The sequence below is a fragment of the Penicillium brevicompactum genome (genome assembly GCF_028827555.1).
Source record: "Penicillium brevicompactum strain IBT 35665 chromosome Unknown utg000005l_segment0_segment0, whole genome shotgun sequence".
Lineage (NCBI taxonomy): Eukaryota > Fungi > Ascomycota > Eurotiomycetes > Eurotiales > Aspergillaceae > Penicillium > Penicillium brevicompactum.
Window position 1 is genome coordinate 3,758,397 of NW_026623208.1, and position 16,525 is coordinate 3,774,921.

At 52.9% G+C, this 16,525-nt stretch overlaps 3 protein-coding genes across 3 annotated transcripts; all 3 read left to right on the forward strand.

Moving 5' to 3' along the window:
- Window positions 1-1,187: 1,187 nt before the first annotated feature.
- N7506_007268 (uncharacterized protein) lies at window positions 1,188-6,634 on the forward strand (the record flags this gene model as incomplete). Its single annotated transcript, XM_056956561.1, has 7 exons — window positions 1,188-1,226; window positions 1,296-1,316; window positions 1,441-1,467; window positions 1,547-1,918; window positions 1,985-2,710; window positions 2,779-6,204; window positions 6,263-6,634. The coding sequence occupies 7 exons, from the start codon at window positions 1,188-1,190 to the stop codon at window positions 6,632-6,634; spliced, it is 4,983 nt and encodes a 1,660-aa protein (XP_056810895.1).
- Window positions 6,635-8,860: 2,226 nt separating this feature from the next.
- On the forward strand, window positions 8,861-12,500 carry N7506_007269 (pyruvate carboxylase; the record flags this gene model as incomplete). Its single annotated transcript, XM_056956562.1, has 2 exons — window positions 8,861-12,325; window positions 12,393-12,500. 2 exons carry the CDS (start codon window positions 8,861-8,863, stop codon window positions 12,498-12,500), a joined length of 3,573 nt encoding a protein of 1,190 aa, XP_056810896.1.
- Window positions 12,501-14,697: 2,197 nt separating this feature from the next.
- On the forward strand, window positions 14,698-16,421 carry N7506_007270 (putative carboxylesterase; the record flags this gene model as incomplete). The annotated part of the gene is made up of 2 exons (XM_056956563.1): window positions 14,698-15,061; window positions 15,148-16,421. The coding sequence occupies 2 exons, from the start codon at window positions 14,698-14,700 to the stop codon at window positions 16,419-16,421; spliced, it is 1,638 nt and encodes a 545-aa protein (XP_056810897.1).
- Between the last annotated feature and the right edge of the window lie 104 nt (window positions 16,422-16,525).

The following is a 16,525-nucleotide window of genomic DNA, read 5'->3' on the forward strand; positions in this document are numbered from 1 at the left end:
AAGTGGCGAAAAAGCAAAAAGTATAAACAACGTTGGAAACTGTTGGCCGTGCCCTAATTAGGTGGTGAGCTCTATATACACACCCATCGACCCCACTGAACACCAATTATGCGGAGCGAGACATGCCCTGAGATATATAAGCTACCCACCTAAGCAGCGAAGATTAATTGCATACTCCGATGAACAATAACATACGAAAGGCAAGACAACCTCCCCTTTACCATCCATGGATATACCTCATCCTGTTCACAACCTTGGAACGTTGGAAGTTAGCAAGTGAACAGTCCAAACCTACTCCAAGCTTCATGTCAATTGGCAAGTGGCCCCGGTGGATAGATCGGATGATGTCCGATGTGTCGAGGCGCCACTGGTTGGATGACAGGGTCCAGTGTGGATCCTGCTCAGGTCCAGTAAAGGGGCCAGTTTCCAATCTCCCTGAGTCTCCGCTTGGAGGCCACGAGGACCATGCAGCAAGATGCACGTTCCTTGAGACAGTGCGATGCAGCTTATCATAAACCGAAGGGCAATTTTTCAAAGAAATGTGTTAAGCCTCTCAAGTGATTTCGATACGACCTGCAGATACAAGGGCCAGCCAAGTCGAATATGCAAGCTGTAAATTCAGAGGTAGATAAGACTGCAGCTGGAGATGAGTAGACACAAGAGTGAGAGTGAGAAAAAGATGATATAATCAAGCTGAAGGTTCAGAGTTGCTGAATTAGTTCCTAGTAAACAATACTCCGTAGGGTCTCATCTGTATAGTTAACTATGGAGATAGCTTAGTACTCATGGCCCAATATCCGAATCACCTACCAACTGACCACGATACAAACAAGAGAACTGACAACCTTCTGCTATGAGTTATCAGAGCTTCTTCCATATAATAACTAAGCCTTTTCTCTATTTCCTCGATCAACATTTGACATTCAGCGAACTTGTCTTCTTCGGCCCCTGTGTCACGTGATGACCCATAAGCGACACCTCAGCAACGTCAACAGCCTCCTGAAGGTCACTTCCGCATCTTCCAGATCTACCCCCTCCTCCTCACTTCATACCTTTCTTTCTTCTCTCCGTGCTTTCTTCCTGGACATTTGCGACTTCCCTCTCTTTTTCAACATACCTCAATTCTTCAACTCTCTTCGCGTGGCGTTTAAATCAGCGAACTAGGTCGTACTGCGGCCAACGCAATTATGGCGCCTCTTCCCATCAAGTTTACAGAGCTGGTCAATGTACGTCCTCCTCACCCTGGCATGATCGCAATTGAGTATCTTGACGCTGACTGACGCTTTACTTTTTAGTTGACCTCTGTCGGTATTGCGGTATGTACAACGATGCCCGACGCCCGACGCCTTGCGCCTAGCTCCGATCCCGAGACGGATGCACCGGCCGCGCAAAACATCGCTTTACACTGTTTGAGAACGCTACTAACTCCTTTCTGTATAGCCGACTTCAATTGGCTTCACTTCATGTGTGAGTTGAACATGGTTGCCTTGCGACTACCCCCCCCAAAACAACAATGGCCAGACTGGGCTGACCTTCTTTCATCTAGACACTAGAATCCGATCACTACGTCTGTGTCCGCCAAAAGCTTGACGAAGACGACAAGCCCCAAGTTATCATTATCGACCTCAAGAACAACAATGAAGTTCTACGGCGCCCCATTAACGCCGACAGTGCCATCATGCACTGGAACAAGAACATTATTGCCCTGAAGGCGCAGGGTCGCACCGTCCAGATCTTCGATCTCGGAGCGAAGCAAAAGATCAAGTCGGCGGTTATGAACGAAGATATTGTCTACTGGAAGTGGTTCAGCGAAACATCTCTGGGTATGGTCACAGACTCAGCCGTTTACCACTGGGATGTGTATGATGCCACACAACAGAATCCAGTGAAGATGTTCGACCGACTTCCTAATCTTTCGGTAAGTGATATGCGCGTTGTGACAGTTGGAGTTTCAGAAATGTCCTAATTCGCGGATCTTGGATAGGGATGCCAAATTATCAACTACCGTGTCAACGCCGAGGCAAAGTGGATGGTTGTGGTTGGTATCAGCCAGCAGCAGGGCCGGGTCGTTGGATCTATGCAGCTCTTCTCGAAGGAGCGCGGAATCTCGCAATTTATCGAAGGTCACGCCGCCTCGTTCGCCAACATCAATGTCGAGGGCTCTCCTCTCCCCCACAGCCTGTTCACTTTCGCCGTGCGTACCCAGACCGGCGCCAAGCTCCAGATTGCCGAGATCGACCACCAAGAACCCAACCCCCGATTCCAGAAGAAGGCCGTGGAGGTCTACTTCCCACAGGAGGCGGTTAACGATTTCCCCGTCGCGATGCAGGTGTCTAGCAAGTACGACGTGGTCTACCTTGTCACGAAATACGGTTTCATCCACCTTTACGACCTCGAGACCGGAACTTGCATCTTCATGAACCGCATCTCCAGCGAGACTATCTTCACCACTGCTCCGGATGGCGAAGGTGCCGGTCTGGTCGGTGTGAACCGCAAGGGTCAGGTTTTGTCTGTCAGCGTGGACGAATCCAACATCGTTCAGTACCTGATGGAGAACCCCGCTATGTCTGGTCTTGCGGTGAAACTCGCCTCGAAGGCAGGCCTTCCTGGTGCGGACCACTTGTACCAGCAGCAATTCGACACTCTTATGGCTGCCCAGGACTACACCGAAGCTGCCAAGATCGCTGCTAACTCCCCCGCGGCTTCCTCCGTACTCTGGACACCATCAACCGCTTCAAGAACGCCCCCCAGACCGGTCAAATGTCTGTCATTCTGCAGTACTTTGGCATGCTACTGGACAAGGGCTCGCTCAACAGATACGAGAGTGTGGAGCTTGTTAGACCTGTCTTGCAACAGAACCGCAAGCATCTGCTCGAGAAGTGGATGTCGGAGAAGAAGCTCGAGGGCTCGGAGGAGCTCGGTGACATTATTCGTCCGTACGATATGTCCCTCGCTCTGACCGTCTACCTTCAGGCCAACGTCCCTAACAAGGTCGTTGCTGGATTCGCCGAGACTGGTCAATTCGACAAGATTCTTGCCTACTCGAAGCAAGTTGGATTCCAGCCAGACTACACCCAGCTTCTTCAGCACATCGTCAGGGTCAACCCGGAGAAGGGTGCTGAATTTGCTACTCAACTCGCCAACGAGGAGAGTGGTGCTTTGGTTGACCTCGATCGGGTTGTCGATGTTTTCTTGTCCCAGAACATGATCCAGCAGGCCACCTCATTCCTGCTTGATGCCCTGAAGGATAATAAGCCCGAACACGGTAATCTTCAGACTCGTCTCTTGGAGATGAACCTGATCAACGCCCCGCAGGTGGCAGATGCCATTCTTGGCAATGAGATCTTCACTCACTTCGACCGCCCTCGCATCGCTCAACTTTGCGAGAACGCTGGCCTTATCCAGCGTGCCCTCGAAAACTCAGAGGACCCCGCTTTCATCAAGCGTAACATTGTCCGCACCGACAAGCTGAGCCCCGAGTGGCTGATGGCTTTCTTCGGCCGTCTCTCCGTGGAGCAGACTCTGGACTGCTTGGACACCATGTTGGAGTCGAACATCCGCCAGAACCTGCAGTCCGTCGTTCAGACCGCCACCAAGTTCTCCGATCTTCTTGGCTCCAACCGTCTGATCGATCTCCTCGAGAAGTACCGTACCGCCGAGGGTCTCTACTACTACTTGGGAAGCATTGTCAACCTGAGCGAAGACCCCGAGGTGCACTTCAAGTACATCGAGGCTGCCACTGCCATGAACCAGGTGACCGAGGTCGAGCGTATTTGTCGCGAGAGCAACTACTACAACCCCGAGAAGGTTAAGAACTTCTTGAAGGAGGCCAAACTGACCGAGCAACTTCCTCTGATCATCGTCTGCGACCGTTTCAACTTCATCCACGACCTTGTTCTCTACCTCTACCAGAGCCAGCAGTTCAAGTCTATTGAGGTGTACGTCCAGCGTGTCAACCCTGCTCGTGCTCCCGCCGTTGTCGGTGGCTTGCTGGATGTTGACTGCGAGGAGAGCATTATCAAGAACTTGCTCTCCACCGTTGACCCATCTGTGATCCCCATCGATGAGCTTGTGTCGGAGGTCGAAAGCCGCAACCGTCTCAAGCTGTTGCTGCCTTTCCTTGAGGCCACTCTTGCGACTGGCAACCAGCAGCAGGCTGTTTACAATGCCCTTGCCAAGATCTACATTGACAGCAACAACGACCCTGAGAAGTTCCTCAAGGAGAATGACATGTATGACACACTCACCGTCGGAAAGTACTGCGAGAAGCGCGATCCCAACCTGGCCTACATCGCCTACCGCAAGGGTCAAAATGATCTGGAGCTCATCAGCATCACCAACGAGAACTCCATGTACCGTGCTCAGGCTCGCTACCTTGTCGAGCGTGCCGACCCCGAGATCTGGACCTTTGTCCTGAGCGAGAACAATGAGGGCCGCCGTTCCCTCGTTGATCAGGTCATTGCCACCGCAGTCCCCGAATCCACCGAGCCCGAGAAGGTGTCCGTGGCTGTCAAGTCCTTCCTTGAGGCTGATCTGCCCGGTGAGCTGATTGAGCTGCTCGAGAAGATCATCTTGGAGCCCTCGCCTTTCAGCGACAACACCAGCTTGCAGAACCTTCTGATGTTGACTGCCGCTAAGGCCGACAAGGCTCGCCTTATGGATTACATCCACCAGCTTAATGACTTCTCCGCTGACGAAATTGCCGAGATGTGTATCGGCGTTGGTCTTCACGAGGAAGCCTTTGAGGTCTACAAGAAGGTCAACAACCAGCTCGCTGCCGTGAACGTCCTCGTGGAGAACATTGTCAGCATTGACCGTGCTCAAGAGTTCGCTGAGCGTGTTGAGCTGTCCGAGGTCTGGAGCAAGGTTGCCAAGGCCCAACTTGATGGTCTGCGTGTGACCGACTCTATCGAGTCGTACATCCGTGCTGAGGATCCTTCCAACTACAACGAGGTGATTGAAACTGCCACTCACGCCGGCAAGGATGAGGATCTCGTCAAGTTCCTCCGCATGGCCCGCAAGACTCTGCGCGAGCCCTCCATCGATACCGGTCTTGCCTTCTGCTTCGCCCGTCTTGACCAGCTCGCCGAGCTCGAGGACTTCCTCCGCTCAACCAACGTCGCTGACATTGAGGCATCTGGTGACAAGGCCTACGCTGAAGGCTACCACCACGCCGCCAAGATCTTCTTCACCCAGATCTCCAACTGGGCCAAGTTGGCCACCACCTTGGTGCACCTGGAAGACTACCAGGCTGCCGTTGAGTGCGCCCGCAAGGCCAACAGCGTCAAGGTCTGGAAGCAGGTCAACGAGGCCTGCGTCAACAAGAAGGAATTCCGCCTTGCCCAAATCTGTGGTCTTAACCTCATTGTCCACGCCGAGGAGCTGCAGAGCCTTGTCCGCCAGTACGAGCGCAACGGCTACTTCGACGAGCTGATCGCCGTCTTGGAGGCTGGTCTCGGTCTCGAGCGCGCTCACATGGGTATGTTCACCGAGCTTGGTATTGCCCTCTCCAAGTACCACCCAGACCGTGTGATGGAGCACCTGAAGCTCTTCTGGTCTCGCATCAACATCCCCAAGATGATCCGCGCCTCCGAGGAAGCCAACCTCTGGCCCGAGCTGGTTTTCTTGTACTGCCACTACGACGAGTGGGACAACGCCGCCCTTGCCATGATGGAGCGTGCTGCCGATGCCTGGGAGCACCACTCTTTCAAGGACATCATTGTCAAGGTTGCCAACTTGGAGATCTACTACCGCTCCCTCAACTTCTACCTCCAGGAGCAGCCCCTCCTGCTCACCGACTTGCTCCAGGTTTTGACTCCTCGCATTGACGTCAACCGTGTTGTGCGCATCTTCCAGAGCTCTGATAACATCCCCTTGATCAAGCCCTTCCTGCTCAATGTTCAATCCCAGAACAAGCGTGCTGTCAACGATGCCATCAACGAGATTCTGATCGAGGAGGAGGACTACAAGCTGCTCAAGGACTCTGTGGACCAGAATGACAACTTCGACGCTGTGGAGCTCGCCCAGCGTCTCGAGAAGCACGATCTCATCTTCTTCCGCCAGATCGCTGCCAACATCTACCGCAACAACAAGCGCTGGGAGAAGTCCATCGCCCTCTCCAAGCAGGACAAGCTCTACAAGGATGCCATTGAGACTTCCGCCATCTCCACCAAGTCGGAGGTTGTGGAGGACCTTCTTCGCTACGTAAGTTTTCTATCTTCTTTGATTACCTGCACACCGTTTACTGACTCTTTTTTTCTAGTTTGTCGACATTGGCAGCCGTGAGTGCTACGTGGGCATGCTCTACGCCTGCTACGACTTGATCCGTCCGGACGTCATCATGGAAATTTCATGGCGCAAGGGTCTGCACGATTTCACCATGCCCTTCATGATCAACTTCCTCTGCGAGCAGACTCGGTCAATTGAGCTCCTCAAGAAGGACAACGAGGAACGCAAGAACCGCGAGAAGCAGACGCGCACCGAAGAAGACAACACCCCGATCCTGCAAGGCTCGCGGTTGATGCTGACCCAAGGCCCGCAGCCCGGCGGCGGTATCACCCCCAGGCCACTGGGTATCGTGGATTTTAGAGTGAATCGCGCGCTCTCTGATTACGTTTCCTACTTGCATATGTAACATACAGCGGAGGTGATGGTTTCCCGTTGCAAAAGACACGACTTCAAATGGAGGGATTGCTTGCACATTTGCACTTGCACCTGGTGACCCAAGGAGGAGAATTCATGATTAATTTTGTCTTACCTTTTATTCTCTTTTTTTTCTTGCGCATGTATTCGATAGGCTCTTGTTAATGCACACCGTATCTGGGTCGAGCTCAGTAATGGCCTGTTCCTTTTTTTTCTTTAAATTCCCGAGGTCCCCTTTCCAAGGTTGTTTGTTCCCTTTCACCTCATTTTTTTAATTATTAAATTTCCCACTCTTTCTATTCACCGGTGTACACGTACTTTTGTAATTTCCACCGATTCCCAAACTTCCACTCTCCGCACTCGGTGAAGAACACTCCGCCAAGATGCCAAGGGAAATCATCTGCAACCTGAGGATGTTCATTGCAGATCGGCCTTATCAACTTGCCCCATGAGGCATGAGGGCGACCGGGCATTGGACGGGTTTACGGGAAGGGGGGAGATACACGTTGCCACCTGACGTCGATCCCGGCTCGCGAAACATCTATGCCTAGCTGTCTTGTATGTTGGCATGGATGAAGTGGTCTGAATGATCTTCTGCGGTTGGTGCGAAATCCTCTGCCCATTGCCGAGCTCTGGAACTGGAACCAATTTTCCGGGCTCTAGACATGTACCCCACCGTTCACCGGGGAACACTGAATAATGGAATTGGATAACATCGAAGTACGGAGTAGATTATACGGAGTAGTAAAAAAGCAAAGTGGACTGTGATCTACTGGAATGGAATTGAGGGGCTTGGATGTGCGCTTCGGGCGGCGAACTAGTGAGCCGAACATTGTACTCCTCCGTGCTTCAAACGGGACACGGAGTATGGAGGAGGGAGTATACGGTGTACGATATGAAACCGACTCTTGATGACACTTGTGAGATCGTTCGGCGGGTATCAAGATCTTGGCGACAGTCAGACTGGAATGCCGCGCTCTTGGCAGCTTGGCCCACGGAAGATCTGTCATTATCTATGCATAGGAGTCCGTAGGGAGACGGAGGGAGTATTCCGTCTATCAAAAGGGAGGATGCCAAGGTGAGAACGGCAAGGGATGAAAATTAGGAATCAAATAGCGTCACGGATTGACGGCCAAGGATCGGAGAAGAGATGATCCCTTCCTCTAGAGAATGGGACGCATGACCCGGAAGGTGGCAGGTCTGGACCTCCGGTGAAGGGAACTGTGGACTCCAATGGGGATTCCAATGGGGGAATGGAGAAATGGACTAAATGGACTAAAATGGGGGGATTGGAATATTGCGAAAGAGAAGGGAAAAATCACCACAGATTGAGAAGAGTCGTTCAAGACTCGGACAAAGCTTCCCCGAGGTGAACGAATGAACAAAATGAACAGGTGGACTGGCGAACCTGTGAAGATGCAGTGGGCAGTGGGCAATGGGGATTATTGCAACGGCGATTGGTCCGATTCGGCTGCATGTGTCGAGAGTTCTCCGAATCTTCCCCGGACTCTTTCGTAGTTTCCCGCGAATATCCGCATCGACATGCCTCAAGGGTTGATGAGAGTTGTGTGTTCCCGAGGGCCCGAGGTAGACGTTCTCGTAGACGTTCTCCGGAATGACTTACCTAAACCACCCGTTGAAACGGAGTGAATTGGGAGAGAATTATCGTGAGACTCCGGAGAGCGTGGAAATTAGGAAATAGACTGGGAAATACCTGTAGGCGAGCCTGGGGAAAGCTATGATGTAGTGCAGAAGAGCCCCGCAGAAGAAAAGAAGAGACGATTTGAATTGACATCGCCTAACATTTTTCCATTTCCAAATGGTCCCGGTGTACCGGTGAGCCTCCCGATGTACTAGTTACCTCATCTTCATTGTCAACTTTGCCCTCCCCGGAATGTACTGGTGACTCCCGTTGCCTTTTTCCTTATCTATCTCCCCTTTCCCCAAGGTCGTTCTGCCATTTTTTGCTTTTCTCTTCTTCCTCCTCCCTCCTCTTTTCTTTCTTATACTCTCTCCAATTCCTCTCTTCTCCTTATATACCCCTCAATCCCCAGTCCAATTGTGCCGAAGTCGGCCTAAAGTTGGATCCGGAGAGAGCTCCCCCCCAGCTTATAGTGAGTCACCGCTTTACCTCATAGATCTGCCCCCCAACCCCACCCGCCTCTTATTAACCACGGTGCAGCCCTCAATTCCTATATTCTCTCTTCACACCTCCAAAATGGCCAACCGGGACTCTGCCATCGATGAGATTGAGATCATCGAGGATCACAATGAGCACCACCAGGATTCCGTCCACCGCCGTCTGCGCGCCAACTCCACTATCATGCACTTCCAAAAGATTCTAGTGGCCAACCGTGGTGAAATCCCCATTCGTATTTTCCGTACCGCACACGAATTGTCTCTCCAGACGGTGGCTGTCTTCTCACACGAGGACCGTCTGGGTATGCACCGTCAGAAGGCTGATGAGGCCTACATGATCGGCAAGCGGGGCCAATACACCCCGGTCGGCGCTTATCTCGCCGGTGATGAGATCATCAAGATTGCCGTGGAGCACGGCGTGCACCTCATCCACCCCGGTTACGGTTTCTTGTCGGAGAACGCTGAGTTCGCTCGCAACGTCGAGAAGGCCGGTATCGTCTTCGTCGGCCCCAAGCCCGAGACCATCGATGCCCTCGGTGACAAGGTCTCGGCCCGTCGTGCCGCCATTGCCTGCAACGTCCCCGTCGTGCCCGGTACCCCCGGTCCCGTCGAGAAGTTCGAGGAGGTCAAGTCCTTCACCGACGAGCACGGCTTCCCCATCATTATCAAGGCTGCCTTTGGTGGTGGTGGCCGTGGTATGCGTGTGGTCTGGAACCAGTCCGAGCTCAAGGACTCCTTTGAGCGTGCCACCTCCGAGGCCAAGACCGCCTTCGGCAACGGTACCGTCTTCGTCGAGCGCTTCCTTCACAAGCCCAAGCACATTGAGGTCCAGCTTCTGGGTGACAACCACGGAAACGTGGTCCACCTGTTCGAGCGTGACTGCTCCGTCCAGCGTCGTCACCAGAAGGTCGTGGAGATCGCGCCCGCCAAGGACCTCCCCGTCGAGGTCCGCGACAAGATGCTGGCTGATGCCGTGCGCATGGCCAAGTCGGTCGGTTACCGCAACGCCGGTACCGCCGAGTTCTTGTACTCCCCCGCCGATAACAAGGCCTACTTCATCGAAGTGAACCCCCGTATTCAGGTCGAGCACACCATCACCGAGGAGATCACCGGTATCGATATCGTCGCTGCCCAGATCCAAATTGCCGCTGGTGCTACCCTCGAGCAGCTGGGTCTTACCCAGGACCGCATCTCCACCCGCGGTTTCGCCATTCAGTGCCGTATCACCACAGAAGACCCCTCCAAGGGCTTCTCTCCCGACACCGGTAAGATCGAAGTCTACCGTTCCGCCGGTGGTAACGGAGTCCGTCTGGACGGTGGTAACGGTTTCGCCGGTGCCATCATCACTCCTCACTACGATTCTATGCTGGTCAAGTGTACTTGCCGTGGATCCACCTACGAGATCTCCCGCCGCAAGATGCTGCGCGCTCTGGTGGAGTTCCGTATCCGTGGTGTCAAGACCAACATTCCTTTCCTGGCTTCTCTGCTGAGCCACCCCACATTCATCGATGGCACTTGCTGGACTACTTTCATCGATGACACCCCTGAGCTGTTCTCCCTCGTCAGCAGCCAGAACCGTGCTCAGAAGCTGCTCACCTACCTGGGTGACGTTGCCGTCAACGGCAGCAGCATCAAGGGCCAGATCGGTGAGCCCAAGTTCAAGGGCGAGATCATCAAGCCTGTCCTCACGGATAGCGCTGGTAAGCCCATCGACATTTCTTCCCCCGCCACCAAGGGCTGGAAGCAGATCCTGGACAGTGAAGGTCCTGCCGCCTGGGCCCGCGCTGTGCGCGCCAACAAGGGCTGCTTGATCATGGACACCACCTGGCGTGATGCCCACCAGTCGCTCCTGGCTACCCGTGTGCGTACCATCGATATGTTGAACATCGCCGCCGAGACCAGCCACGCTCTGAGCAACGCTTACTCCCTCGAGTGCTGGGGTGGAGCCACCTTCGATGTCGCCATGCGCTTCCTCTACGAGGATCCCTGGGACCGACTCCGCAAGATGCGCAAGGCCGTTCCCAACATCCCCTTCCAGATGCTGCTGCGTGGTGCTAACGGTGTTGCCTACTCATCGCTTCCCGATAACGCCATCTACCACTTCTGTAAGCAGGCCAAGAAGTACGGTGTTGACATCTTCCGTGTCTTCGATGCCCTCAACGACCTCGACCAGCTCGAGGTTGGTATCAAGGCTGTCCACGAGGCTGGTGGTGTCGTCGAGGCCACCATGTGCTACAGTGGTGACATGTTGAACCCCAAGAAGAAGTACAGCTTGGAGTACTACATGGGCTTGGTTGACAAGATTGTCAAGATGGGCCCCCACGTCCTTGGTATCAAGGATATGGCCGGTGTCCTCAAGCCCCAGGCTGCCCGTCTCCTGGTTGGCGGTATCCGCGAGCGCTACCCCGACCTCCCCATCCACGTTCACACCCACGACTCGGCTGGTACCGGTGTCGCATCCATGATTGCCTGCGCTGAGGCCGGCGCTGATGCCGTCGACGCCGCCACCGACAGTCTGTCCGGTATGACTTCGCAGCCCAGCATTGGTGCTCTTCTCGCCTCTCTCCAGGGCACCCAGTACGACCCCGGTCTGGACCTCTCCCACGTCCGCGCTCTCGATGCCTACTGGGCTCAGCTCCGTCTGCTCTACTCTCCCTTCGAGGCTGGTCTGACCGGTCCCGACCCTGAGGTTTACGAGCACGAGATCCCCGGTGGTCAGCTGACCAACCTGATCTTCCAGGCCAGCCAGCTGGGTCTTGGACAGCAGTGGGCCGAGACCAAGAAGGCTTACGAGGTCGCCAACGAGTTGCTCGGCGACATCGTCAAGGTTACCCCCTCCTCCAAGGTGTGTGGTGACTTTGCCTCTTGGATCGTCAGCAACAAGCTGTCCGCCCAGGACGTCATCGACCGCGCCGACCAGCTCGACTTCCCCGGCTCCGTCCTCGAGTTCTTCGAAGGTCTCATGGGCCAACCGTACGGAGGCTTCCCCGAGCCCCTGCGCACCAAGGCCCTCCGCGGCCGCCGCAAGCTCGACAAGCGCCCCGGTCTGTACCTGGAGCCCATGGACCTCGCCAAGATCAAGAACGACATCCGCGAGAAGTTCGGCGCCGCCACCGAATGCGACGTCGCCAGTTACGCCATGTACCCCAAGGTCTTCGAAGACTACCGCAAGTTCGTGCAGAAGTTCGGTGATCTTTCCGTCCTGCCTACTCGCTACTTCCTTGCACGACCCGAGATCGGCGAGGAGTTCCACGTCGAGCTCGAGAAGGGTAAGGTTCTTATCCTGAAGTTGCTCGCTATCGGTCCCCTCTCCGAGCAGACCGGTCAGCGCGAGGTCTTCTACGAGGTCAACGGTGAAGTCCGCCAAGTCAGCGTCGACGACAACAAGGCTTCCGTCGAGAACATCGCGCGCCCCAAGGCCGATGCTGCCGATAGCAGCCAGGTCGGCGCTCCTATGAGTGGTGTCGTTGTTGAGATCCGTATCCACGATGGACATGATGTCAAGAAGGGTGATCCTATCGCGGTGCTGAGCGCCATGAAGATGGTATGTTTTTATCCTTACACTTACGACTATTCCTCCTTTCGAATCAGGTTTACTAACAGCGTTGTAGGAAATGGTGATCTCCGCCCCACACAGCGGTAAGGTGTCTGGCCTCCAGGTCCGGGAGGGTGACTCCGTCGATGGCCAGGATCTGATCTGCAAGATCAGCAAGGCGTAAAAGCATTGCTTGTTTCTTTTGTACTAAGACCGGGTCATCCATGATACGTGATGTGATGCGTGATGTTTCTTTTTTTTTATCAATGACTTTTCTAGCGTTCGATTTTGCTTTTCTACAGTTCGATTCTTGAATACAGGCTATTTGCTCTTAGAATCTGGAGCTTCAACTAAACATGGTTTTGTTCGTATTTACTATTCAGGTAGTATTGTATTTTGTAATCCTCCTGCTATCAAGTTCCTATTGGTCTTGAGACCTGGGGAAATCATCATAGTAGATCTGAACAAGCCAATAACTAGACTCATTCTCCAGGACTGCGAGAGTGAGGTTCCAAGGTTGGCAAAGGAGCCGCACGCATGTAGACTTGGAATTCAAATGGTTCATTCTTGATAACTCGCATCGCGTCGTGTAAACATGATTCAAACATAACATCGTAGAGACATGGGAACATGAGATAATAGCATGATAGCAGGATAGTAAAACATCAACAGAAAAACAGAAAAGCATAAGAAAGTCATCACATCATCAAGTTACAGCAAGAGCGACAACAAAAAGCCACTCATGTGCGGAGGGCAGCAAACCCTCTGAACCCCCAATGTCCACTTCAACAACTCAACATCTCCACCGTCCAAAGCTCCAAACAAACCCTCGATACCTTCCGACTTGCATCATAGCCAACGTTCCAAACAAGTCCCATAGTATCTCTCAATCGAAGAAACGCACGAATAAAGATAAAATTCGGGAATATGATCGCGAGCTCGGTGACTCGTCGCAAGGCATGCTTCACTATTTCACCGACCCTGGATACGGGGAATCTGTACCGGGTAGCCATGCGAGAGGATGTATATGGACCGACTTCGATCTTGTGTGGGGCTTGGGGTGGAGGTCGGGGTGGGATATCTCGGGGTGGGATATCTGGAAGTGGAGTGTCTCGAGGCTGGCTCACGACCAGGAAATCGAGGATTGAGGTTTGCATTTGCTCTTATTTTAGATAGAATGATCGGAAGGTTGGTAGGATTTCTGAGTTTCTTGGTGATCTGGAAGTATTGGACTTGTTTGTCCTTAAGATGGCCGGGCTTAGTATATAAGGTCATTGCATACCCTTGTACTTCGATGCAATACTGATACACTTGACGCCGACCAACTAATCCAAGAGCATAACTCGGGTCTTGAATTGATGGGGATATAGTTAGGTGGGCTATATTCGGCGAACGATTTGGGAAAGACATAGTTACGCGCCTAGGTAGTCGCCATGGGGGCTGGCGGCTAGATATGACCAGGTCCACGGGTGTGGCCCCGGGGCCATTTATAGAGACGCCGGGCGTTGGAATTATCAGCTAAGGAGTGGGAATAGAGACAGGGGTCATGAATTGAGCCTCTCCAGCCTATCGTTTTTGACATTGTGATTGGCTCCATGTTACTACAGGGTTCGTAACCGCTTTAACCTTGGGTATATCTTAAGTCGCTGGGGTATGATCCACGCTTGATTGTACTCTGCTTGTTATGTGAAACTATTTGCACGAATTCAAAGATTAGTCCATACACTAATGCATTCGAAGTGCTCGAATGCATTTGAGCGCTTTTGAAAACGTTCTAGTGATTCATATATGAACCATCGGGGCTTCCAAGGTTGGTGATGTCGGCAAAACCTCTCCTTGAATAGTGACCAATGGCGTCAGGAAGAAATCTCGGAACTTGGAATAATATGCACTCAGGTGTACCTGTATATTGTTCTCTTATCGTGGGAGCATGTTAAATTCGTGATCGAGGAGGCATATCGCGATGTCCGCTATTTTAGAACTCGCTCAAGCTGAGCAGTGAAACAGAAACAGTGGAAGAAAACACCCGGACTCTTTTGATATGCCGTAATTAGTCTACTGAATACAAGGATTTGATCGAACAGCTCCATGTCAAGATGTAATTGTGTTATCCAACAGTTCACTCGGCACCCAAAAGTAGGACCGAGCGGAGCCAGCCGATCCCCCGCAAAGGTCACATCTCCAAATTGCCGACTATCTCGTCAATATGATCCAATCGCTTCTTTCTCTCGCCTACCACTTATCTTCCGATGCGTATATTAGACCTGCCCACCTGGGCAGACTCGGGGTAATCAGCATAGTTTGTTTTATCCTGTCAAGTGAAAACAACGGGCTTCTCTCCCTATCTTAATCTCCCAACTCCAAAACTCCCTGTATAGAAGATGGAAACAACTCCTCGTCCACACCTCAAATCACTTGCCCACCGCGGCATAATCCAAGGTGTCACCCTTTCAATCCCTTCCCCTCACCCCCGAGACTTGTGTCACTATTTCGGAGGTGTTCGCTACGGACTCGCTCCCTCGGAGCGTTGGCGTCGCGCCACTCCTATCCCCGCATCCTTCCAATACGGTAGCAAAGATGCGCCAGGTCGCTGCGATGGCGGAGCAGGACTGTGTCCACAGCCGGGCTTTTTGAACCTATCGCCTGAGAATCCAGATGCGTGGAATGAGGATTGTTTCCAGTGTAATGTGTGGACACCTATTGGCGAGCCGCCAGCAGAAGGGTGGCCTGTCTTTGTTTTCATCCGTAAGTGATATACCTTGGACTTTCCAGCTGGCTTTAGAAAAGCGACCAGTGAATATGGACTTTGGAAGATGCTGATTCATCTCAAGACGGAGGATGGCTCCAATTCGGCACACCCAATTCCTTCAATGCCGCCGCATTGATCGGCGACACGGACTTCAAGGCTGTTATCGTGATGCCTGCATACCGAGTCAATCTGTTCGGCTTCTTATACTCCGCGGAGCTAGAGCAAGATGCTGCCACCGCTGGTGAGACAGTTGGAAACCACGGATTCTGGGATCAACGATTAGCCCTGGAATGGATCAAGGAGAACATCAACCTATTCGGAGGCAACCCAAACAACATAACCATCTCAGGATATTCCGCGGGCGCAAACTCCGTCTTCCACCAATTGGCCTACGACCTCCGCCAACCTGCCGAGAAATCCATCGTCCGCCAGGCCTGCATCTGGTCAAACAGCCCAGCCGTACAACCGAAGCGTCCAACCGAGACCCAAACCCAGTTCAACCAACTCCTAGCTGCACTGAATATCCCAACCTCACTCCCAGCAAAAGAGAAGATCTCCCGCCTCCGCTCCCTCCCCGCACAGAAGCTCCTCGACGCCGTCAAAACCATCGAAATCCATCAATTCAGACCAACGACCGACGGATCCTTCATCTCGCCATCTCTATTCCAATCCCTCGACAGCGGCGATTTCGCGCGTAGCATCCTATCTCGCAACGTGCGCATCATCATCGGCGAATGCGCCGACGAGCGCTTCCTATACAGCACCTGGTTCCCGCCAACGGCCAATACTCTTTCCGCGCTGCGCACCCGTCTCATTGCTGATTACCCAGAACATATCGTCGACGGTGTCATTGCACACTACTACCCATCCGGAAAGCTGCCGAGCAATTGTAAAGACTGGGTTGATGATGCGTGGGGGCGGATTTATGCTGATATGCAAGTGCATCAGATGCAGCGGGGGCTGGCGTATGCGCTTACGCATAATGAGGGGGGCGTTGATGCTTCTGGGCAATTATATCGATATCGTATTGAGTGGCGGGCGAAGTGTATGGATGACGCTATGCCGGTTGAGTGGGGGGTTACTCATTCTTCGGATTATCCTATTTGGTTCTTTGGGAATGGGAAGGTGTTGGAGGAGGGGGAGAAGGGGATTATCAAGGAGGCTTTCGTTGGTCCTTTGGCTCGGTTTGTTCAGAGAGCTGGGGACTTTGGATGGGGTGCTTCTGGGGCTAGGTTGGTTCGGACGTTGCAAGGGGATGGAAATGTAGCGGTTCGGGAGGATGGGGCTTGGGAGGAGGGTGTTAGGGTTTGGAAGCGGTTGAGAGATGTTGATATTGGGAAGAATGCGAGGTTGTAGAATTTAGATCTATACATTTTATCTTCGAATTGAACATTCTATTATACATGGATTTCGAGGTCGATCAAATTCAATTCGGCACTGTTCAATGTTCATCATTCGCC